This window comes from Bos grunniens, chromosome 9, assembly GCF_055505025.1.
Source record: "Bos grunniens cultivar Pamir isolate PY7600 chromosome 9, Bosgru_T2T1.0, whole genome shotgun sequence".
Taxonomy (NCBI): domain Eukaryota; kingdom Metazoa; phylum Chordata; class Mammalia; order Artiodactyla; family Bovidae; genus Bos; species Bos grunniens.
In genome coordinates this window covers 44,684,201-44,707,846 of record NC_141173.1, presented here as the reverse complement: position 1 = coordinate 44,707,846, position 23,646 = coordinate 44,684,201, and the positions used below count along the sequence as shown (strand labels likewise).

Below are 23,646 nucleotides of genomic sequence, written 5' to 3'. Positions count from 1 at the left end.
ACCTGATAGTCAATTCAACAGTCAACATTGCAAAACAGTGGTGCCCTAGGAGTCATGCTGTTGTTGTTCAGTCACTAAGTCATGTCAGATTCTTTGCGACCCCATGGACTGGAGCCCGCCCAGCTCCTCTGTCCATGGGGTTCTGCCGGCAAGAATACTGGAGTGGGCGGCCACTTCCTTCTCCAGGGATCTTCCTGGATCAGGGACCAAACCCGTGTCTCTCATGTCTCCTGCATTGGCAGGCAGATTCTTTACCACTGAGCTGCCAGGGAAGCCCATCCTAGGAGTCATATTTAGCATTAAAAGACATTAAGAAAAGATTGTTGAGATGACCCCAGAGGAAGTCATCTTTCTAGCATGGAAGCAAGACTTGCCCTAGTCTGAGACAGCTGTTGGAAGACAACTTGAGATCACGTGTATAATTGAGACTGGGGGCAGAACCAGTAGGTGGGTTGTACATGTGTGAGTTAAAGACGCAAGGGCACTTAATTTGTGACTGAAAAAAAGGATAGTGAAGGTAGTGATAATTATAACGAACATTTACTGAGTGCAAACTACGTGCCAGATGCTGGTCTACACACTGTACATGCGTGAGTTTACACAATCCTCACTGCCACCAATGAGGGGTTTTTAACCATTAGTGTTATTTACATTTTATATGTGAGGAAACTCATCTACAGAGAGATCAAGCAATTACACCACAGAGGTTAGCCCAGGACTCTAAATTCCACAACCTTCTTTCTCTGAAGCCATGGAAAATTCAGTGTCTCTGTTTCCTCATCTGTAAGCATTTGCTATCTAACCTGCTTGTAGAGACATTGCAGATGATGAAGCCTCTATCAGGACACTGGCTGTGGGGTCACTCTCAGAGTACTAGCATTACTAGGAAGGCCATGCTTTTTCCAAGAATGCTAAATGTATGCTCACTTTCTCATGTTAATACCACAAAGCCTTGAAGAAGTTTACAGAGACTCATCACATAAAAAAACCCTCCTCTGTGCTCACAATGGACAATAATGCCAAGTGAGTCCTGTCTAAAGAGGTGAAAGGTCTCTTTCTGATACCCCTTTACCATTATTATGCTTGGGGGCTGTGACTCTTTTTTTTTTTTAATTAATTTTTATTGGAGTGTGGTTGCTTTACAATGTGATGTGTTTTTACTGTACAGCAAAAGTGAATCAGCAATATGTACACATACATCCCCTCCTTTTTTGGATTTTGTTCCCATTTAGGTCACCACAGAGCCCTGAGTAGGGTTTCCTGAGTTAGGTCTCATTAGTTATCTATTTTATACATAGGATCAATAGGGGATGGGACTCCTGTTTCTTACGAAAATTTTCACACTGAGGAGAACAGCCAGGCTTTTGTCCTGGGCAAGAGCCTCTCCCACGAGGCCCAACTAGAGGACCACGCCATCTTAGAAATCAGGTTTTGAGTCTGAGAGGCAGCAGATAGAGAAGCAGATAGCAAATACATCTGTTTTTACAAGAGCCTGTTGTTCTCTGTACTAACTGCTATAAAAACGACTTGAAACTAGCCACATATTAGTTTTGGTTCTCGTGACTAAATCAAGGAATGGCATGATGGTGCTGTGTCATTAGAAATGAAACCAGTTCTTAAACAAGAGAATAGGGCCGACATTTTAATAACCTGAACGATTTCATAGAAAAATCAAAGCTGAAACTTCTACACCCCAGCTCTGAACACCTGCTGCTTAAGTTTGGTTCTGAACCAGTGAAACTTCTTTCTTGCGATGAAGACACGAGATGGGCCCTGACTTGCCCAACACTTGACGGCCAGGGAAGCCTTCCTTCCACCTGCTATTCTGCTAGGCTCAAACGTGGGCTTGATCTTGGCTTCTACAGGAAGGACTGTATTTGGCACTGTGAGAAAATACAGAAAGTACCTCATAGTTTATTTTTTCAAATATGTGACCTTATATATTTTGATATATATATATCAAAATATATGTGTGTGTGTGTATATATATTTAGATATGTGAATTTTACCTTCCCTGAGGTATTGTCATCCACATCTTCTCAGATAAAAAACTGAGACTTGAAGAAGTCACTCACCAAGAAGCAGGCAGAATTGGGGTTCTGAACAAAAGTTTTCTTGTCTATATCTGCATCACCTCCAATTGGGCCTTTATCACAATAATGATGCTGATGTAGTAATCATATATAGGTTGCCTCCCTAGTGTCCTTTCTTCCTTTTCCTGCCACAGTACCCACATTTTGCCTCAAGGGAACCACTCTCCTCACTGTCTCTCCATCTCTAACAGCTGGATTCATCCAGCTCCCAGGGGTAGCCAGAGTACCCATCACCTGGCCATGGTGACTGGCTCAGAGGTGGGCATACAGCCTGATTCAGGCCAATGGAACTTGAGGAAATGTTTCCTAGGGCTTCTGGGAAAAAGCTTCCTCAGCCCTCTGTGGGTTTACCAGAGGGGACAATCCCCCTTCTCCTGGACAGTATGTTAGAGAATACCAAGTTCAGAACTCCCTCAGCCATTTGTGTCACCAAGAGAAGGGCCAACCTAAGGATGAAGCCAACACACAGAAGAAGCATGGCTATACACAAGACCGGCATGGGGTTGGTATCGTGAGGAGGATGTAAATTCTGGACTGCATGCTCAAGTTTTCAGGCTATAAGCTAATGCAATCCCTTTGTTTGCTTAAGGCAGTTTGAGTTTGTTATTCTGTCATATGAAATTCTTAACCAATGCAAACACCACTGGCATCATTCCCAGTAACATTTGATGGTTGCTTTGGTTTCTCAGTCAAGAGCATGAAACCCGTTTGACCAAAAGGACCAATCCTTCAAAATTCATCAGCATCTCTGGAGCACGCCCATCTCTGGTGCCCAACTTGCCAGAGAGGACTCACGTGTTTCTGTTCCTGGGGACTGGTTCCTTCTGTTTTCTGCTCCCTGTTGGCTCAGTCTAGGCCCGTCCTCTTCCCAGTCCCTCCACAGTGATGGGAGGTGGCTGCCCTCTGCCGAGGATGCCAGCAGCCAAGTGGGCAGCCAGCTGCAGACCTCAGGCATTGGCACTGTCAAGAAAAGGAGTGTCAAGAAAGGATTCTGCCACAAAGTACTTTTAATATAACATAAAATCAGGTGGGAGAAGGGTCTTTGGCACATAGCTAAATACAAAATTACCACCTCCCCCCAGCCCCGACCCAAGTTCCCCGTCAGAGTGTTAAAACCCAAGCAATTCTGGCACCCCTCTGAGGATCTTTATTTGTTAGTGATTGATGTTCACAGAGCTTCAGAGCATCCAAGATTATGAAGTCTCGTGGGACTGACAATCTGCGATAAGAACTGGTTTTTGTGATTCTACAACAATCTGTTTCTCTTGAAAAATTCTGTTATTTCCACTTCTGGCCACTATGACTAAGCACACGGGTAGAAACACAGTCTGAACAGTTAAAGAACCTTGTAACTGCCCGACACAGTCCAACAGCAGAGGAAGTAAGCATACGTGAGCACTGGCAGGTGCGGTGTGGGAGGGAGGGCGCCTACTCTCCCCAGTCCATGTCCCCCAGACCCAATCTGTCAGCAGAACCTTCCATTTCCCAAACATGTCTCGACTCAACCATTTCTCTCCACCTTTACTACAATCGTGTAATTTACCCATTCAACACATATACACCAAAGGGCCACTGTGTTCCAGGCATTGTTCAGTGGCTGGGAGAGCAAGACTGACTCTTCTTGCTCTGTCTTCTCTCTGGACGACCCTTCTTACTGACTGGCCCCGCTTTCCTCATTTGCTCTTTCCTTCCTCTCCTTCCACTCTCCACACAGGAGCCTACAAGTTTTTCTTAAATATCAACACTTCCATGTTTGAACCCCTCCAGTGACTTCCCACTGCTTCCTCATTAAAACACCAAGGCCTCCTCAGCCCTGCCGGTGGGCTGCGTGCCTCCTTGTGTCGTCGGCCTCTTCTCTAGATTCATTCCCTACTGGCACACCTACCTCCTTTCCGATCCTCAAGTATGTTATGGCTTTTTCTCTTTTCAGAGCTTTCATCTGCCTTTATTTCCTCCTAAAACAGTGGCTTCCAAACTTTCTTCTGACAATCATCCCTAGTAAGAAATATTTTATTTCATTAACTAGTAAACACATCAACCTACACATAAAGGGAACATGAGTTCCACATAATACTTCTAGCATGTTCTGTTCCTTTTTAAAAAATCTAGCCGTACCCCACTAACCTGCAGTCTGAAAAGACTCCTCCCTCTACTCTTTGAAAGGCTGAATAGTTCTTATCCTTCAACTTTCCACCTGGATGTTAGCTGCTCACAGGAGCCTTCTCCAGCCATCTGATATAACCCAGGCCCCTGACATAGATTATTTTTCATCTGAGTCCAGCATGTATCAAAGCTATATATTTCTCAGCTGACATTTGCTCATTGTCTGTCTTGCAGGCCACATCACTAGCAGTTGAAGGCGTGGACCTGTCTGCGCTGTTCCCCGCTGTATAGTCCACATCTGGGTCAATGATGAGCACAACACAATATACGTCCATATTCCTTGAATGAATGGCTGAGTGGGTGAGTAAGCGATACTGAGGTCTGGATTGAAAAACAGGCCTCCCCAGTGGAAGGAACCAGGGCTCCTTGGAGAAATGATGGATTCTAGGGCTGGGGCAGGAAATCCACAGGAGTGCCAGAAAGTAAAGAAACACTCAAAAAACAAAAAGACGGGGTATGTTCAAGGGATATAGGAGTCAACCTAAAAAGAACACCCAACGGCCAAAATTGAAACAATCTGAGCCTAATTATCAGACGATAGCCCAAATCTTTAAATAAATATACATGAAAGTCCATACCGATATAAGAAGTTGACTAAATAAGTTCTTTCTTACAGAAGAACTTAAATGGTTAATATAAACACTACCCTGCAGGAGGCGGAGTCTAATTCTCCCCACTCCCTTCCTCCTTGAGGGCTGGAGGTACTGTACTTAGTGACTTGCTTCCAAACAACTGAGTAGGTAAGAGGAGAACAGGCTCACTTTCAGTGCGGAAACCTGGCAAACAGTACTTTGGCCAGGTGTTCAAGGTGATTTCACAGTCCTGTCATGTGGGTGGCACATACCCCCTGATACAATGTGAGGAGGGCACTTCCGCTCTGCTGGCTTCCTCCAATAGCCCACAACCCTGGTGTAACTGTGAAAGATGCATCAGACAAACCCAGTTAGCGGGGCATTCTACACAGTACCTAACTAAAATGCTTCAAATCTGTCAAAACTTCATGAGAAACATGACAAGAGACCATCAGACCAGAGGAGTTAGAGACATGACAACCACTTGTGATGTGGCATCCTAGGTGAGACCCTGCAACAGAAAAAGGAAATCAGTGCAAAAGCTAAGGAAATCTGAATATGGACTTAAGTTAATAATACGGTATCAACATTGGTTCCTTAACTGTGACAAATATACCACTGTGATGTCAGATGCTGACAAGAGGCGGAGCAGGCTGAAGGGCATGTGGGAACTCTCTACATCCTCTTTACAACTTTTCTGTGAATAAAAAACTGTTTTAAAATGAAAAAGCTTAATTTAAAAAAAAAGTCAGCCTTAATGCCAAGAGCCAGGCCTTCATTCAGTTGATTTTTATGGAGTGCCCACAAAGTACGTCTAATCATGCTGGGCACAAAGAAGACATGTAGACATACAGGAGATGAAGAGATGCATATACATAAGGCAAGGCATCCAGGGTGACAAACCACAAGCAGAGCATGCAGTTTTGCAGGCTGACTGGAGAGGGGAGGTGTGTGTGTGGCAGGGGGGCAGGGCAGGCAGAGTAGGGCTGGTAATGAAAGCAATGATGAGAATGAGGAAGGAAGGCAAGGACCGGTTGGCTTTGGTGAGGTGAAGTTGGCTCTTCCCCACTGGAATGTCAACTCCCTGAAGGCAAGAACCTTGTCTGTCTACCCATCACTATACTCCTATGGCCAGAACTGTGCCTGGAACACAGTATATGCTCAAAAATGTGTATTGAGTAGATGAGAGACTGGACAAATAGATGAAGTCCTACTGAAACGTCACTTGAACTCCAGAACCACTATTGTCATGGAAGGTCTGCCAGGTGCCCACTGGATGTGCATTTTTGTACATGGTGATGATTGCGCATCCTCAGAGGTCTTCCATGAAGCATGCAGATGTTAGCATTGGTTTGGAATGGCTCTAATGTTCACTCACAGGCATGGAAGTGCCTTGTAACATTTCTTGATGGTATTAATAGATAGGTCTGCTGATATTCAATGCTTCCTAGGTGGCTCAGTGATAATAGAATCTGCCTGCCAAATAGGAGACGTGGGTTGGGAAGATCCCCTGGAGAAGGAAATGTCAACACATTCCAGTACCCTTGCCTGGAAAATCCCATGCACAGAGGAGCCTGGTGGGCTTCAGTCCATGGGGTTGAAAAAGAGTTGGACATGATTGAACAACAGCTGCTGACCCCAAGGAGTGAATGGCATCTCCTCTTTGCTCTAGCATCTTGTTAAACCTAGCAGAGGCTCTTAGCATTGTAAGAATGGAGAGAGTTAGCGACGGCTTCAAACTTCGATACAGCCTCTACAAATACAAGGAAACAGTTTAGAGGGATGTTGAATTTCCCTGTAGGCATCTATTGACATTCCTCCTTAAAGGTTCCAAATACTCAATGTATTGTACTCACTTGCATATAACATTTTTTAAATGAAGAAAAATTTAAATTGTGGGAAAATGATGGGAAAGTCATACCCAACTATGAAGCTATTAAGAATAGGGCAGACTATATGTATTAATATGAAATAGTCTCCAAAACACACAAAGTAAAGCCACTCTTTGAAACAGACATAAGACCTCAGTTAACAGAGGGGAGTTCTGGGAAGACAGCACGGGAGGGATGAGAGAGACTTTCACTGAGTGTTCTCTCTTGGAACATTCTGAATTTTGCACATGTACAAAGTACCATGAATGAAAAAAACTTTAAAAAGTGATCCAAGAGGAAGAAACGTTTGAATTTTGTCTGCAGGTTATAATAATCCCCTTTTTTTTGATAAAAAATAGCCTCCTTTTTTGTTCTATCCTGATTATCTTGGAACCTCTGCTTTCTAGAGAATTTGATCCATGTCAGGTGATAGTCTTGGCTTCTGACATCATCGCAAATCAGCTTTTACACGAAGTGACAAAGGTACATAGATGAGACTGAAAGAGGAAGGCGCTCATCATTTTTTATACATTCAAAATTAGGAATTAATTTAAAAACTAAGTTCTATAGTTATTTTGTAAACAGCATATTGAAAACTATAAGTAGTTTGGGCTTTTGGCTCTCTGAGCAGCACCATGATGATCAGCAAAAACAAGCATCTTACAAAAACGGCAGAAAGGGAGCCAAGAAGAAAGTGTTTGACTCACTTTCTAAGAAAGATTTGTATGCTGTGAAAGCACTGGCTATACGTCAATGTAAGAAATACTGGGAAAACACTAGTCACAAGAACTCAAGGAACCAAAATCACATCTGATGACTTTACAGATTATGTTTTTGAAGTGAGCCTTGCTGATCTGCAGAATGATGAAAATTGAATTTAGAAAATTCAAGCTAATTACTGAAGATGATGAGGGCAAAAACCGCCTGACTAATTTCCATGGCATGGGTCTCACCCATGACCAAACATACTTTATCGTAAAAAAAATGGTGGATCATGGCTGAAGGTCATGTGGGCGTCACGACTACCAATGGTTATTTCCTTCATCTATTCTACTGTTACAAAATGTAACAGTCAGATTCAGAAGACCTCTATGCCCAGCATTAACAAGTCTGCCAAATCTGGAAGAGGACAATGGAAACCATGACGCAAGGGGTGAAGACAAATGACTTGAAAGAAGTGGTCAATAAACTGATTCCAGAAAGACATTTAAAAGGCTCTCTAATCTACTTATCTGCTCTATGATGCCTCTGTTAGAAAAGTAAATATACTGCAGAAGCCCAAGTTTGAACTGGGAAACCTCATGGAGCATCACGGTGAAGGTAGTAGTTTTGGAACCTGCTGGGGATGAGACAAGTTGTAAAGCTGAATGAGTGACGGTTATGAGCCAGCAGTCCAAGAATCTATTTGGAATTCAGACTTTGAATGATGACAAGTAACAGATCTTATTTGTGGGGGAAAAAAGCACATTACTTTGTTAAACGTTAACATTTTAAAAGTATCTCGAGACCATTAATAATGAATCACACTAATACCCTAAAAACATTTGAAGAAAAGACTTGAGAAGTCCCTTTGAATCAATAAACAATAGATCCCTCAAAAATAAATGATCAATAATTCATCTCAGATAAGTATTTCATCAAGATCACATTCTGCTTTTAGGCAATTTTCTTTTTTCTCACATTCCAAAACAATACAGTTTCAAATTCTGAAGTCAACTTGTTTCTGAGTACTGAGGACACTGATGTTTGAGATACACATGAGCATTCAGAGTTCTTTAGAACACATTTGTGAGAAGATGTATTTCAATCTTATTTCAGCTAATTTCAGAAGAGAGTTCAGTATTTCTCAAACATAAATTTCATTACCAAGGTAAGCCAATGTAAACTCTTTACATTCAGCTGCCATTACAAGAAGGGCTTCCCTGGTGGCTCAGATGTTAAAGAATCCACCTGCAATGTGGGAGACCTGGGTTGGGAAGATCCCCTGGAGGAGGGCATGGCAACCCACCCCAGTACTCTTGCCTGGAGGATTCTATGGACAGAGGAGCCTGGGAGGCTATAGTTCTTGGGGTCACAAAGAGTAGAATACCACTGAGTGACTAAGCACAGCACACAGCACAGCCATTCCATTAAAAAAAAAAGAAAAAAAGCCTCCTGGAAGCAAGGATGGAAGGTCTAAGACAGCAACAAGCACATCCCCAGTGTGTTTGTTGGAAATGCAGACTCTCAGGCTCTGTCCCATCTCCTCTTCACAAGACACATTTAAATAGGCAGTGATTCCCATACTTCTTACAGTTTGACAAGCTGCCAGGCTAAGAAACCTTAATTATGTTCAATTCAGGTTATACTCTTTAGTGAATACTGATATAATCCTTAGTAATAGGACAATGTGACTCGTTTTTTGAGACCAGAGAGTAACATTTATCAGAAATTACTGTAATTAATAATTACTATTTCTACCCTCCTCCTCCTACCTGTGAAACATTCTTTCTCTTTTCTGAGTCCATCCTCTCCACCTGCTCCAAGACCATCTACCACTCCTTCCCCAGGATGACCACACTTTCTCAGCTGATTTCTCCCCTTTCACCAATGAACACACTGAAGTCTCCCTTAGACGTAACACACACACACACATTTTCTCTCCACCATGCTAACAGCTCAGCTACAATCTATTTTTTTCTTTCCATCACTGAAGTTTGCAAGAGTAGTCCGCAAGCAACCCGACAGCTATCAGACCCAAATTAGCTCTCTTGGAGGAGTCAAGTATTTAACTGCCAAATCGGAAGGCCTGGTCCCTGTTACTCCTCTAGATCTCTCTGCTATTTATGAATTCTTTCTCCAGCACTACCACCTCTGGCATCTGCCCTTCTTCCTCTTTTTGTCGCCCATGCCCCTGAGGCATTCCCCTCAGCTCAGCCCAGAGGCTTCTCTTCTCCTTCTACTCTATGTACCTTTGCTGTTTTCTTCCTTCCCTCTACCCACTCCTGCTTCAGAGATCACCTCCATGCAGAAAACTTCCCAGACGCTATCCTCAGCTCTGGTCTCTTCTCAGAACTCCAACAGCCTTGCATGGTTTTCATTCAGTTACTATTTATGTATATGTACAGAGCCTCTGATACACTGCTGCTCTGGTATGCTGCACTATGCTAGGCATCGGTGAACCCAGAAGACTCATCCCTACCCTCACGGCACCTATGGCCTGGCAGGTAACACAGATGTGGAGCCATGAATGCAAGTGCGATAAACACTGAGGAAATGTGAAGACTGATTATTCAGGGGAAGGGATAACCAAATCTAGTCGGGAAGTAGAATTTCCATTTAACATGTAAGATGTCCAGTTAAAGTTGAATTTCAGTGAAACAAATAAAATTTTTAACTATGCCCCATCAATAACATGGGATATGCTTATACTAAATACTAATATTTATATGGGACATACTTACACTAATACTAAAAATTATTTCTTAGTTACCTGAAATTCAGCTTTAATTGGACATCTTATATTCTAATCCACTACATCTAGCAACCCTACCAGGAAGGGACTGGACAGTTGGGAGAGGAAAGTCCTGAGAACTGAGAGAAAGGATGAGTAGGAATTAGCAAAGAGGGTGTGGGAGAGGACATCCCAGGGAGAAGGGATAGTTGCAGTAAGTGTTTATACTGACAGAGAGCTTCATGCTTTTGAGAGCCTGAAAGAGGTGCATTACAGTTGGATCATGAAGAAAAGGAAGAGCATTAGGGAAAAAATCTTGAAAAGCCTGTATATGGTTAGGATTTTGGAGTCCCCTAAAGATAACAGGAAGTCATTTCAAGATCTCAAGCAGAGGAGAAAATGGACCTAAAATGCTTCTGTACCAATGTCAATGTCAGGGGAAGGGGGTGTCCCCACAACACCAATAAGCACTTTTCTGGATACCAGCAGAGTGTCCTACAATTCAACTCAATTCTGACAGCATCTGCCCAGAGGCGGCATCATCTTCCACAGCTTCGGGGGTTAGTTCCCCAAGACTGCTTTCCTCCCCCCTGCCACACTTCAGGCACCAACTCCAAGCCCAGGTTGCTGCCTGGTTTCTGGACAACCAGCAGTACATCAGGGGGTCTCATGACTCCCTCTTCTTTTAATTCACTGCAACAGCTTACAAAATTCAAAAGAGTAATATTTTGTTTTCTACATTACCAGTTTATTATAAAACAATATAACTAAGGAACAGTCAAATAAAAGAGATACATGGGGCAAGCTATGTGGGAAGGGATGCCATTCTCCCCAAATGTCCATGAATTCACCCACCAGGAAGCTCTCAGAAGCTTTTGGTTTTTTATGAAGTCTTCATTAACTACACATAATTGATTAAGTCACTGACCAATGGTGACTGATTCAATCTCCAGCTTCTCTTCCCCTCCCTGGAGGTCAAGGCCAGGTAAGATTAAGAGTTTCAAACCTCTAATCACATGACTAATTCTCCCGGCAACCAACCCCAATCCTTGGATGTGGTTCAAACGTCAACCATAACATGAGGAAAGATATCTTGATTGTGCTCCTCACTAGGAAATTCTCAGTTTTAGGAGCTCTGGGCTGGAAAGGGGACAAAGACCAAGTATATAGTTCTTATTATAAACCACAGTATCACAGGACCTGAGCTGACGCTTTAAATGATCTTTCTGGCTGCCAGATGGAGAGAGGAATTGCAGAGGCTACAGTGGATGCGGGAACTTTATTTCTGAGGTTACCATGATAGTCAAAGAGCTGTTAGTAACTCAGTCATTGCAGTCTTTCTCTCACTGGTCTCCTAGACTCAGTTCAGTTCAGTCGCTCAGTCGAGTCCGACTCTTGGCGACCCCATGAATTGCAGCACGCCAGGCTTCCCTGTCCATCACCAAGTCCTGGAGTTCACTCCAGGAGACTCACGTCCATCGAGTCAGTGATGCCATCCAGTCATCTCATCCTCGGTCGTCCCCTTCTCTTCCTGCCCCCAATCCCTCCCAGCATCAGAGTCTTTTCCAATGAGTCAACTCTTCGCATGATGTGGCCAAAGTACTGGAGTTTCAGCTTTAGCATCATTCCTTCCAAAGAAATCCCAGGGCTGATATCCTAGACTAAGACTGTACTAAACATCTACAAGATGGTTGATCTGAGTCGTCATCTCAAAAGGCTGCTTTACACATACGATCTAACTGCTAATGATATTTAGTGGTTCTTAGTGCACACCAAACAAAATCTCATTTCCTCAGCCAGGTGCTGAGGGCTCTCTATCATCTTTCCAGAATAGATCTTTTCTGTTTTATCTTTCCCTCTCCCCTGCAAGTGATTAAGCCCTGGGCTTTTATTCATATAGCTCTATCTGGCTGTGACTCACTTTCTTCCCTTCCTTCATTCCCCAATTGCTTGAAGACAGAATTTCCCTTTCTTCAAGCTCCAGCTCAAAAGCCTTCAATGAGACTTTTCCTAACTTACTCAGAAGCTGTAGAAACTTATACATTCAATAAATATTTAATAAGGCCCTGCCATGTGTCGAAGGTATGACTCTGACATAAAGTTGGTTCCAGTTGATACTTTCACATGTTGTCAGTATCACTGGTAACTTTCTCTGTTACACTCAAATGTTAGTATCATTATGGTACATCAGAGACACCAGGATAAGCTAACATTTCGTATTATACGATACTTAATTTCAAAACCATGACAAAAAGAGCGATAGAAATATGGGCACTAAGATGACCAAACTCTTCAGGGAGGCGTGGTTGAGACTGCCTAGCCAGAGAAAGGCCAGTAGTCAGGGCATGGCATTTCTCCCTAGGCCTGCACGCAACAGCTCAAATACAGGTTATAGAGGTATGACCTGTTAGAGGTATGAGGATGAACAGAAGAATGTCCCTGCCCTCATGGAACTTACATTCTGTTGTGCAACCAAAAGTAAGCCAAGGCACCTGCAGTAAGTGGGTGAGAGTGTGGACTAGGCCCATTCTGCCTGGTTTTAAATACTGGCTCGACCACCCACCTCAGGATGCTAGTAGAGAAACTTAATTGTCCTGTGCCTCAGTTTCCCTGTGGGGATAGTATCAGTAACTACCTCATATAGCTCTAAAATGAAATGAGTTAACACTTGAAAGCACTTAGAATAGGGCCTGGCAGCCTTCAGAATGGGAGAAAATAATAGCAAATGAAGCAACTGACAAACAACTAATCTCAAAAATATACAAGCAACTCCTACAGCTCAACTCCAGAAAAATAAATGACCCAATCAAAAAATGGGCCAAAGAACTAAATAGACATTTCTCCAAAGACGACATACAGATGGCTAACAAACACATGAAAAGATGCTCAACATCACTCATTATCAGAGAAATGCAAATCAAAACCACTATGAGGTACCATTTCACACCAGTCAGAATGGCTGCGATCCAAAAGTCTACAAGCAATAAATGCTGGAGAGGGTGTGGAGAAAAGGGAACCCTCTTACACTGTTGGTGGGAATGCAAACTAGTACAGCCACTATGGAGAACAATGTGGAGATTCCTTAAAAAACTGGAAATAGAACTGCCTTATGATCCAGCAATCCCACTGCTGGGCATACACACTGAGGAAACCAGAAGGGAAAGAGACACGTGTACCCCAATGTTCATCGCAGCACTGTTTATAATAGCCAGGACATGGAAGCAACCTAGATGCCCATCAGCAGATGAATGGATAAGAAAGCTGTGGTACATATACACAATGGAGTATCACTCAGCCATTAAAAAGAATACATTTGAATCAGTTCTAATGAGGTGGATGAAACTGGAGCCTATTATACAGAGTGAAGTAAGGCAGAAAGAAAAACACCAATACAGTATACTACGCATATATATGGAATTTAGAAAGAGGGTAACAATAACCCTGTATACGAGACAGCAAAAGAGACACTGATGTATAGAACAGTCTTATGGACTCTGTGGGAGAGGGAGAGGGTGGGGAGATTTGGGAGAATGACATTGAAACATGTATAATATCATGTATGAAACGAGTCACCAGTCCAGGTTTGATGCACGATACTGGATGCTTGGGGCTGGTGCACTTGGACGACCCAGAGGGAGGGTATGGGGAGGGAGGAGGGAGGAGGGTTCATGATGGGGAACACAGGTATATCTGTGGCGGATTCATTTCGATATTTGGCAAAACTAATACAATATTGTAAAGTTTAAAAAGAAAAAAAAAAAGAATAGGGCCTGGGACACTGTAATAAATACTCAAAAACTGTTAGCTATATAGCCATGTACAGCAGGGAGTCCCCAGAGGGAGAATGATCTTGGCATATTTAAAGGAAATGGTGGGGAAGAAGATCAGTGCAGAAATAATAAAGTCACAGTGGAGGCACAGAGTGATAAGGCCAGAAGCAGGGACCAGATTAAGCAGAGCCTGGTAAATTCAGACCTATTTTGATGGGCTAGAAAGACAGTGGAATGTTTTGATCAAAGGACTGCCATGATGTCACATGCTTTAATGAGAGACCAGAGGAGAGGCTACAGTTAAGTAGTCCAGTGAGACAATGGTTGCTTAGACCTAGGTAGAAACAGTGGAAGTGGTAAAATATACATATATATATTCTGGGCGTATTTTAAGGTAGAATCATTATGACTTGTTGATAGACTTAGGGATGTGAAGAAAGGAATTAAAGATTACTAGGTTAGGAGTAAAAGATACTAGGCTTTGGGGCTGAGTAGCACTTACTAAGATGGGAAAGAGTGAGAGAGGTACAGGTATGAACAGAAAATCAAGAGTTCTATTTTGAATAAACTTTGAACTAGTAGATATCTAAGACAGATGACAAGTAGGTAGCTGGGTGTAAGTCTGGTACTCAGGAAAAGTTAAGACTGGAGAAAAACACACCATGTTAAAAGCCATAAGATGAGCTCACACACTGAGTGTAGCTAGAGGAGAGTACATCAAAGCCTGAGGCCTGGAGCAACTGCAACATTTAGGAGTGAAGAAAAGAATCAAGAAAGAAAACCAAGAAAGGGGCTGAGGGAGAAGGGAAACCAGGAGGGTGTGGTGTCCAGTGAAGAAAGTGTTTCAAGAATTAAGGTGTGATCAACTGTCAAATGCTTCTGAGAGGTCAAGCAAGATACCATCTAGTTCACTCAAAGTAAATCATTTTCTCAGCTCCATTTCCCCATAGTGGTTTGTTTGTACTTTTCTCATTGCAATATCCAACTGTCTTGTTATAGTTACTCGTCTTCTCTCCTCTTACAGAGCCTCCTTAAGGTCAGAGACCACGTCTTCTTCCCCTCAAAACACCCACTATCCTACTCAATAAATTTTTGAATAAACAAATCATGTAGGATTCTATAAAATCTGGGAGCATATGCCTAGCACACAGTTAGCAATCAGAGTTGGCTTTACTAAGATATCCGAAATGCTCTAAGACTAATGTATGGGCTTTGTTCTGCCTAGAAAATGAAGAGGTCTGCAATGCATCTGAGTTGATCTATGGCCAACTATAGAAGGAAAAGAGGGCATCAGAGGATGAGATGGCTGGATGGCATCACCGATGCAATGGACATGAACTTGGGTGAACTTTAGGAGATGGTGAGGGACAGAGAGGCCTAGCGTGCTGCAGTCCATGGGGATCACAGAAGAGCTGGACACAACTGGGCGACTGAACACAAAGATCACAACCTATCTGGCATTTCTACTTTTTTACTTGAATGCATGGTACTATCCAAAAGGGACTTAACGTTTACCTGATTTGCTTAAATATATTCCTCCCCAACCCCTGCCCCAAGCTGGCTAGACCTCATCTGAAGTTGGCTCCAGTTGATGCCTTCACAGTATCAGCATCGTCAGTAACTTTCTCTGTCACACTTGAATGTCCGCATCACTACGGTATATCAGAATCATCAGGAAAAGCTGACACTTTGTGTGTGTGCTTAGTTGCTCAGTCATATCCAACTCTTTGTGACCCCATGAAGTCTAGCCTGCCAGGCTCCTCTGTCCCATGGGCATTCTCCAGGCAAGAACACTAGAGAGGGTTGCCATGCCCTCTTCTAGGGGATCTTCCCAACCCAGGGATCGAACCCAGGTCTCCCGCACTGCAGGCAGATTCTCTACTATCTGAGCCACCAGGGATTACATGATAACTTCAAAACCATGACAGAAGGAGCTAGGAATTAATGAATTTTTAAGGAAGGCATGGTTGAGATGGCCTACCCAGAAAAAGTAGTCAGGGCATGATATTTTTCTTTAGGCCTGCACACAACAGATCAGATACAAGTCACAAGTTACTGAGTTACTGTCTCTGTAAAAGAAAGCTAAAATCCAACAGTTGTGAGTAACAAGAATATCAATACCCAAATTACGGATTTAAGCTTTCAGCAACATAACTTACCTGGAAAATGTGCACTAGACAATGCAAGAAACCACTCGGCACTTCCCAACAGGTAAGGTAAGCCCTAGAGATGAGGAATGCTTGCCACAGGTGCCAGTGCCACAGAGCACCACCGCCCACAAGGCTGGCCTCTCCACTTCTAGCTCTAGTGATTATCTTCCTATGTTAAGTTGCTTCAGTCGTGTCTGACTCTGTGCAACCCCATAGACGGCAGCCCACCAGGCTCCGCCATCTCTGGGATCCTCCAGGCAAGAACACTGGAGTGGGTTGCCATTTCCTCCTCCAATGCATGAAAGTGAAAAGTGAAAGTGAAGTCGCTCAGTTGTGTCCAACTCCTAGCGACCCCATGGACTGCAGCCTACCAGGCTCCTCTGTCAATGGGATTTGCCAGGCAAGAGTACTGGAGTGGGGTGCCATTGCCTTCTCCAGATTATCTTCCTAGAATGCTGCATTTCAGCTCCACAGCTCTTCTGGCTACCTTCAAGGGGCCTCCCAGAGAGCAATTATTCACCCTTGATTCCTGCTTACTCTCATACCTAAATGTTTACCATTTGCCTAGTTTTTATATTTGGATGGAAATCTTGTAAAGAGAGCTTCTGGTTCCCAGCCCTTTCACTAAATCTTACTCTGAATGTGCTGTCAAATTATGGCAGTGCTGAGCACCCAGACTGTCCGCCCGGTATTACCATGACAAATTCTAACCTATTGCATTTCTTGCACATAGCTTGGCATGTATTACTCATTACACACTCGGTGAATAAATTTCAAGGAGGAAGCTGACAAAAATGGAACTCAGCTAAAGGATGGAATGAACAGGCTCAAGATATTTTGTTTGGAGTCAAAAGCTAAGAGCTACTTTCAAACAGAGTGTCAGAAGAGCAGGGATAAGCCTTATGCTCTAAACTCTAGGTTATCAGTATCTAACAATTTAATGTAGCATTTCCCAAACTAGAGTTCAATGTAATACGGTACTAGGGGGAAGGGCTTCCCTGGTGGCTCAGCGGCAAAGAATCTACTTGCTAATGCAGGAGATGTGGGTTCAATCCCTGGGTTGGGAGCATTCCGTGGAGTAGGAAATGACAACCCACTCCACTCTTCTGGCCTGGAAAATCCCATGGACAGAGAAGCCTAGCAGGCTACAGTCCATGGGGTTGCAAAGAGTCGAACATGACTTAGCTACTAAGCAACAACAAAACTAGGGGAAAAATCCCTATAATTAAGAAAATTTCAGAAATGCTCGATCAGATAGGTCTCTTAACTTTAGAACTTCTCAAAGCTTAATGTATCAATATGCTTTGGGATCTAAAGGGGAGGTATACTACACAGCCTTTTCCAAACTTTTATTCAACAAGTATGGAGTACAGTCCACTAAGTTCCAGGCACAGTAGTAGGTCCTAGAAAACAATCCTGAGCCAAACAGATCCACTCTCTGCTCTTATGGAGTCTGCTCAGTGTGAGGAACAAACACTACACAAATACTGACTGTAAACCACAGTAAATGTTACAAAGTATTCATCAGTATTTTCTAATACATGAAGAAGACACCTCTTCTACTTGAACACCAATATTTCTCTTAAAGCTTTTCCATAAACATGGTTCCAAGAGTCTAGCTCAGTGTGAAGAGCCCTGCTCACAGATCTAACACATTTCCCTTGCCAAAAATGTGTTACATTTTCAGAAGTAAGGTCTACAGGCAAAGGCAAGACACACACCACTCATTTATGAAAAGGCCAGAATTAATAAATACCTCCAGATGCTTGATGAGAATAGCTCCAGCTTTAGGGGCTGCTTAAATTAGAGTGATGTTGAAACAGAAGATCTGTGCTGTGGTCTACACTAAGACTAAAATGAATGTGGACTGACGCAAGGATCGGATCCACAGTGGTTCCTACTGAAAGTCGCCAATTTGAGTAAGCAAGTCTTCACCAGTACTGCAAACCTGCACCCACTGCACTTTGTATACTGATTTCTAAACAACAAGGTCCTTTCTATTTTTACAGCTGGTATTTTTAACAGGAAAATATAACACCAATTTTAAAGTATCATTAAATAATCCTGTTAGTTTTTTTTATTTTTTATACATAGCTGCAAAGCACTAAGTATGTGCAAGACACTCCACTAACAATCATGGAAAACAAAGAGGAAAAAGCCTGGTTGTGCTTTATTTACTCTCCTGACGTGGGGGTGGAGAAGCTATAGAGGGAAAGCCAAATTCATCACTTTCAGGAGAATCAACTGGTATGTCAAAAACATGCTGACATTTTTAAATCTTCAAATTTATCTTTATCTCATTGGTGATCATTCCAAGATCACCATCATTGATGGTAAACAAGAATAGTTAAGTGTTTAAAATGTTTAATACTTAATGAAACACCTCAAGGACCTAAAAACAGAGTCCCTTTTCACTCTATGCTTCCTATGCTGAGACTACCAGATTCCAAGTAGTGTTACATTTGCCACAATGAGTGTGGAGAATCAAATCTGTAATTCACACAAGAGAATGTAAAGGATTCTTTCGTCAAATAAATCTATCTGGTAAATGAATTTTTATTACAAAAGTATCATTTCATCCCAAATTACTTGAAAAGCAGCATAACCCCCTTCTCTCCAACAGCCATGCAGGTTAATTTTTAATACTTCCAGACCAAGAGACAATTATATTTAAGAAAATACTTGAGTGGATGATGGAACTCAAGAGATAGGTAAGTATTTTGACTAATTCCACTCCAGTGACTGACCATGCACTGAATGGACTATAAATGCTGTTATACTTGGTTTTTCCCCTAACAAACCCCAAGGCGCTATACTTCTATTCAACTGCGTTGGCACATCTAAAAGGAAGGACAACTTACCTCAGACCTAAATATCAACAGTACGGTAAGTAAAATATGAGAACATCACTCTTTGGCATGACCCATGTAAACCACATTTCTGAAAATTGAAAGAAAATAAAATATCATACCTTATATAGCCTATAATATATAAAGATATCCTAGAAAGATAATCATTAAATGTTAATGTCACTCAATATCAAATCTTGTACACTGTTTTCTTAGCAAACCATCAGTTTCCACCTGTTTTCCAGTGAATGGGGAGATGAACGTGTAACAGGAATAGTTCACTCCTGGGTTCACGTCAGACTGACTGGAATTATGTTCTAAACATCACCATTCTATAAAGACTGATAGATCAGTTTTAACTATACGCAGGCTATTTTGGGTCTCCAGATACATAAAAGTCCTTATCAATCCACTCTATCCATGAACCTGGATCATCCAACTTAAAAGCAACACTATGAAGGATGAAATCATTTTTTTAGGCTGAATTTAGTCCTTCCTAGTTAAACAATGACAGTGACTTAAGAACATATTTTCATTTTCTTAGGATGCTCAGTACCAAGGATGAGTTAAACAAGTATATTGAGATTTGTGCCCCTCTTCAGTTTTCGATCATATGATCTCCTTTATGCCTATCTTTTATTTAAGAAACTTTTATAACAGGAACAAGGAAAAGGAAACTATGATGATTCCCTCAAGAGGTAATTTGATTTATATAAATTCCATTTCCAACTTCTAGAAATAAAGACAGACACAAAATTAATTGAATTTTTTAATAAACCATAAAATTTAAATATTCAAATAAAAAGAAACAAAAATAGATATTTAAGCCCAGCACTAATTTCTGTTTTTATTCTTTCTCTGGGTATCATGGAGGCTTGACTTACCTGGGACTACAGTAGAGTAATACAGTTATGATGCTGGTGTAATGATGAACAAGTAAGTAAAAAAAAATGAGAAAAGGATGGTAAAATTTACTTTCAGATCTGGAAGTAAAGATCAGTAGCTCACTTGAACCCCCTGCAGAGACCTTACATGGGTCTTGTCTGTGGAAAACTACTATGGCTTACTGCTTGCTCTTACCACACTTATCTTCATCACAGCTTAGCACTCCTGGCATTTTGATCCTTTTGCTCACTGAAGCCCACATCAGTCTGTCAAAACATCAAGGGGGAAAATCCCCAAACTGAATAGATGAATAAACACTTTTAATGTGAACAATCATATTCAGACCAACTTCTTTTGAAAAAAAATACAAGTCAGTGGGTTTTTTTTTAATCCTTAAGTAACTCAAATATTACTATTTTTTCTGCCTTACTAAAATGGCACTTTTCATTTTATTGACATTAGCCAATTATTTGCTACTCGCTTATATTTTTCTCTGATCACAATGCTACCCTATGTTTTTCTTTTTGATTGAGATCTATACTTTCCATTCCAGAATATTTGATCTTTGACTAACTTTGTCTCATTCTGTGAATGTCTGCTACTGATTAGTGAAAAAATATCACAAAAGGAAAAAGGAAGCAGTGAGCACTAGCAGGATCTCACTTCAACATTTGTATTATTTTTTTTAATGAGAAAAATATTTATTTTTATTTTGGAATCTAAAACCATTATTGTATGATACTGCCTTTTAGAATACTTAGGTTGACATTCAATATGAACGGCAAGTTAGCTCACAAGAAACAAAGTGTAATGCACAAGTTATGTTCAGCTGGTAGAAACCCAGCAGCATGGTAATAAAGTGCAGCAAAAATTTCCTTATTTGAGTAACAGCTCCAGTAACCTCTGAATATTTTTGGTAACATTAAGGAAAAGCTACTGCAGTCTGGAGACTAGGTAATCTTCATACTTCAAAGACAGGCTACCAGGGACCACAGTGAAATATTAGACCTGAGGTCAATGAAAAACACTAATTTGAAAAGGAATAGGTTTTCCCCCCAAAATGCAAAATTATACAGATGCTTAAGATACTATGATTTGACAGATTTACAATGATAAAACAGCAATGATAAATGGTAACATTATTTCAGTACTTTTAGTGTAAAGAACACAGATTTAAAAATTGGCAGCAAGAAATTCTGACAGCTCCTGAGACAAGTTATCCTATGCCCAATACCCATTTCATGCCAATGATGACCAGTCTGAAGGGTAACACACAGAATAAAAACAGTGATCTACTGTAGGTGAGTGAGAAAGTACTGGAAAAGTGACAAAATTGTATGTTATTAAATGACAAAACATATTTTGAGGCTTTATTTAAAAATCTCTCACTGTTCATTATCAAAGTTACAAGATTGCATACCAGTAGACAGACTGTAAACATAGGAAATTTTCATTAAGGAAAGATGGGTTTACTGTAATTTGATCTTTTACAAAAAATTACTGAAAGTTATTGATAACAGAATTTCTCTTTTACTTTCTTAAGTCTAATTCTCTTGAAAATTAAACCAATGTTTCCACTCCCTCGAGCTAAAGTTCAACCATGGTCACCTTAGGAAATACCCTTGTTTATTTGTTAATCAGAAATACAAATTGAGTGGCACATATTTCCATTTTCTTCTTAGGCCGAAGGTTTCGGCTTCATTATATTTTACAAGAAAACAGAAGACTTGCAGTGGTCCTGTAAAGTCTTTCATGTCGCAGCTGAGGTTTAATGACGGCAGTGGAGTAAAGCAGTGGTGATGCAAAGTAAGACCAGCCCTAGTGCCCTTATCTGACATGGAATCTTTTTCCTGTTTGGCTTGCAGCAGTGTTTCTGGTCAGGGTGCCTCCACCAAACCTGATTGAAGCAGAAGGGTGACATGCTCTGGTAAATCCTATTTAAGGGCGATTCCATTCAGGAAAATGGTTGATCCTTCAATCTGTTGGTTGCGGGATGATGCTAATATGAAGAAAATTATCCGGGTAGCTCAGATGTTCACTCAGCCACTGCAAAGGTGTTTCCAACATTGGTTCAATTCCATGAATCATTACTTGGTTCTTTTTTTCCCCATCTATTCCAAGAAAGAAATCCAACAATAATCGATGAGTCAAAACAGTTGGAAGAAAAGAATAATCTGCTGCCTTTGAGAATCCTCAGTGAATCAAATGGATTTTACTGCTTTAACAGGTTAAAAACCTGGTCTGTTTCCTGAGCAGGAAATGTGGACATGGAGAAAGTTCAAATGTTGCAATATGTATCACCCAAAACAGAAACCTGAGGGTTACAATGAATTCTGATAAAAATTCTGTTGCTATATGTGAAAGTATTCATTCTTTCTTAATTACTGTGCTTACCTAAGATTGACGTTAATGAAACCATAGTGGAGAAAACAGCCCATTGTACCCACTGATCAAAATTTATTTTAGTTATACATAAAAAACTGTACTAATTAAAAATGACAGGTATATGAAGTAGGTCAATACATATTTAAAACATACAAAACAGAAATGTGTCTAGAAGTCATCAAAAATAAGATCAGGTTTTTTTTTAAGATCAGTGTTGAAGATGTTTAATGAAACAGTTGGGAGTTCTAAGTTAATTTTCAGTAAAGCTGTTCAAATATGCATGAGAAAATTTTAGAGACACTATTAGAAGGGTTAAAATTTTAATGAAAAGGAACTAGGAGTCTGACTCAGGGATTTCTGTTTCAGAATCATGAACTCTGATTGATTTTTGTTGATGTCCATTCATTAATTAAAAGGTTGCTGCAATTCACACTTTTTTCCTAAGTTCAAATTTTGTTAAAAATTGAAGATTAGCTTTGTGTCTTTTATGATTTTGGTATAAATCACTGACAGTCTTTAAAGAAAACGAAGCATGCTTGGTTGCTACAGAAAAACACAGAAAGTAAAAAAAAAAAAACAAAAAACTTTTTTTTTGGAAAAAATAAAATAAAACAAAACACAGAACCTTTAAGAAACTGTATCACTCCTTTAGCACAATTCTTGGTTTGTCTCTTAAGTCTCTTCAATCTGCAACATCTAAATCTCTCAGCTTCATGGACACAGAAGACAACAAGGGAAACAGGGAATTGATGGAACTGTATGAGAGGGAAATACCCCATTTTTCCCCTTTCTTCTCTGTTCAAAATGACGTTTGCATCCCTAGCGCTCTAATGTCTAGGCAAAATGGGCTGGTGATGTATGGTGATAATGGTGTGGCTGGCACCTGAAACAAGAGACCCTTTTAAAGAAATATTTAAACTTCCTGCTAGAGGCAGCACAGTCCTGGGAGGTGACAGTCAACAGACTGACAATGAGAAGACAAAACCACCAGAGAATTGCTAAAAGAATGCTAAAAATAAAGTCCTAACAAACATACTATCAGCCCCAAAGATTTCCAAATAAATGTCTCCAGAAAATGTCATAGCTTAGAACAATTCTGGAAAAGGCTCAAAATACTACTAACCTAAAAAAAATGCTTTCATTGTTTTGATTTGTCCACCGAGCTCTGCTGCATCTATACATACTTCTTACACAGTTGTGATCACAGTATTAATACAATGATTGGTTTTCATAATGATGTGAATCATTTATAACCAAAAGATTAAGCTATACGCAGAATACTAAAGAAAGCACAGTATTAGTACTTTGAGAAGATTTTAAAATGTTGATACTCAAATCGGATAAACCCTCAGCTATCTGGAATGATTCATTCTTTGTAAGTTCTAGATTGCCAAGGTTTTACTGTATTAAATCTTTCTTAGAATATTTAAAAACATTTCCGGTGCAGTTCTCTTTATAGTCTTATTATATATTTC

The 23,646-nt window shown here is 40.9% G+C and overlaps 1 protein-coding gene, 1 long non-coding RNA gene and 1 pseudogene across 10 annotated transcripts in view; 2 read left to right on the top strand and 1 right to left on the bottom strand.

The window, feature by feature from the left end:
* The window catches only part of ATG5 (autophagy related 5), a 146,057-nt gene that overhangs the window by 9,976 nt on the left and 112,435 nt on the right, over positions 1-23,646 (bottom strand). For 6 of the 9 annotated variants that reach the window (XM_086317527.1, XM_086317521.1, XM_086317526.1 and 3 more), the window contains 2 exons: positions 2,889-3,053; positions 1,630-1,883 (listed from right to left, as the gene is read on the bottom strand). In XM_086317527.1, the coding sequence (XP_086173653.1) occupies positions 1,687-1,883; positions 2,889-3,053 (362 nt within the window). In that variant the 3' untranslated portion in view covers positions 1,630-1,686. Of the gene's footprint in view, positions 1-1,629; positions 1,884-2,888; positions 3,054-19,657; positions 21,898-23,646 lie in introns of those variants that run through there. The other 3 variants (XM_086317524.1, XM_086317525.1, XM_086317523.1) reach the window with 2 other exon arrangements.
* Positions 4,422-15,405, top strand: LOC147365900 (uncharacterized). The gene is made up of 2 exons (XR_015133008.1): positions 4,422-4,556; positions 15,128-15,405. It is a non-coding gene; the product is annotated as an uncharacterized LOC147365900 (long non-coding RNA).
* Positions 7,335-8,126, top strand: LOC147365901 (small ribosomal subunit protein eS1 pseudogene; annotated as a pseudogene).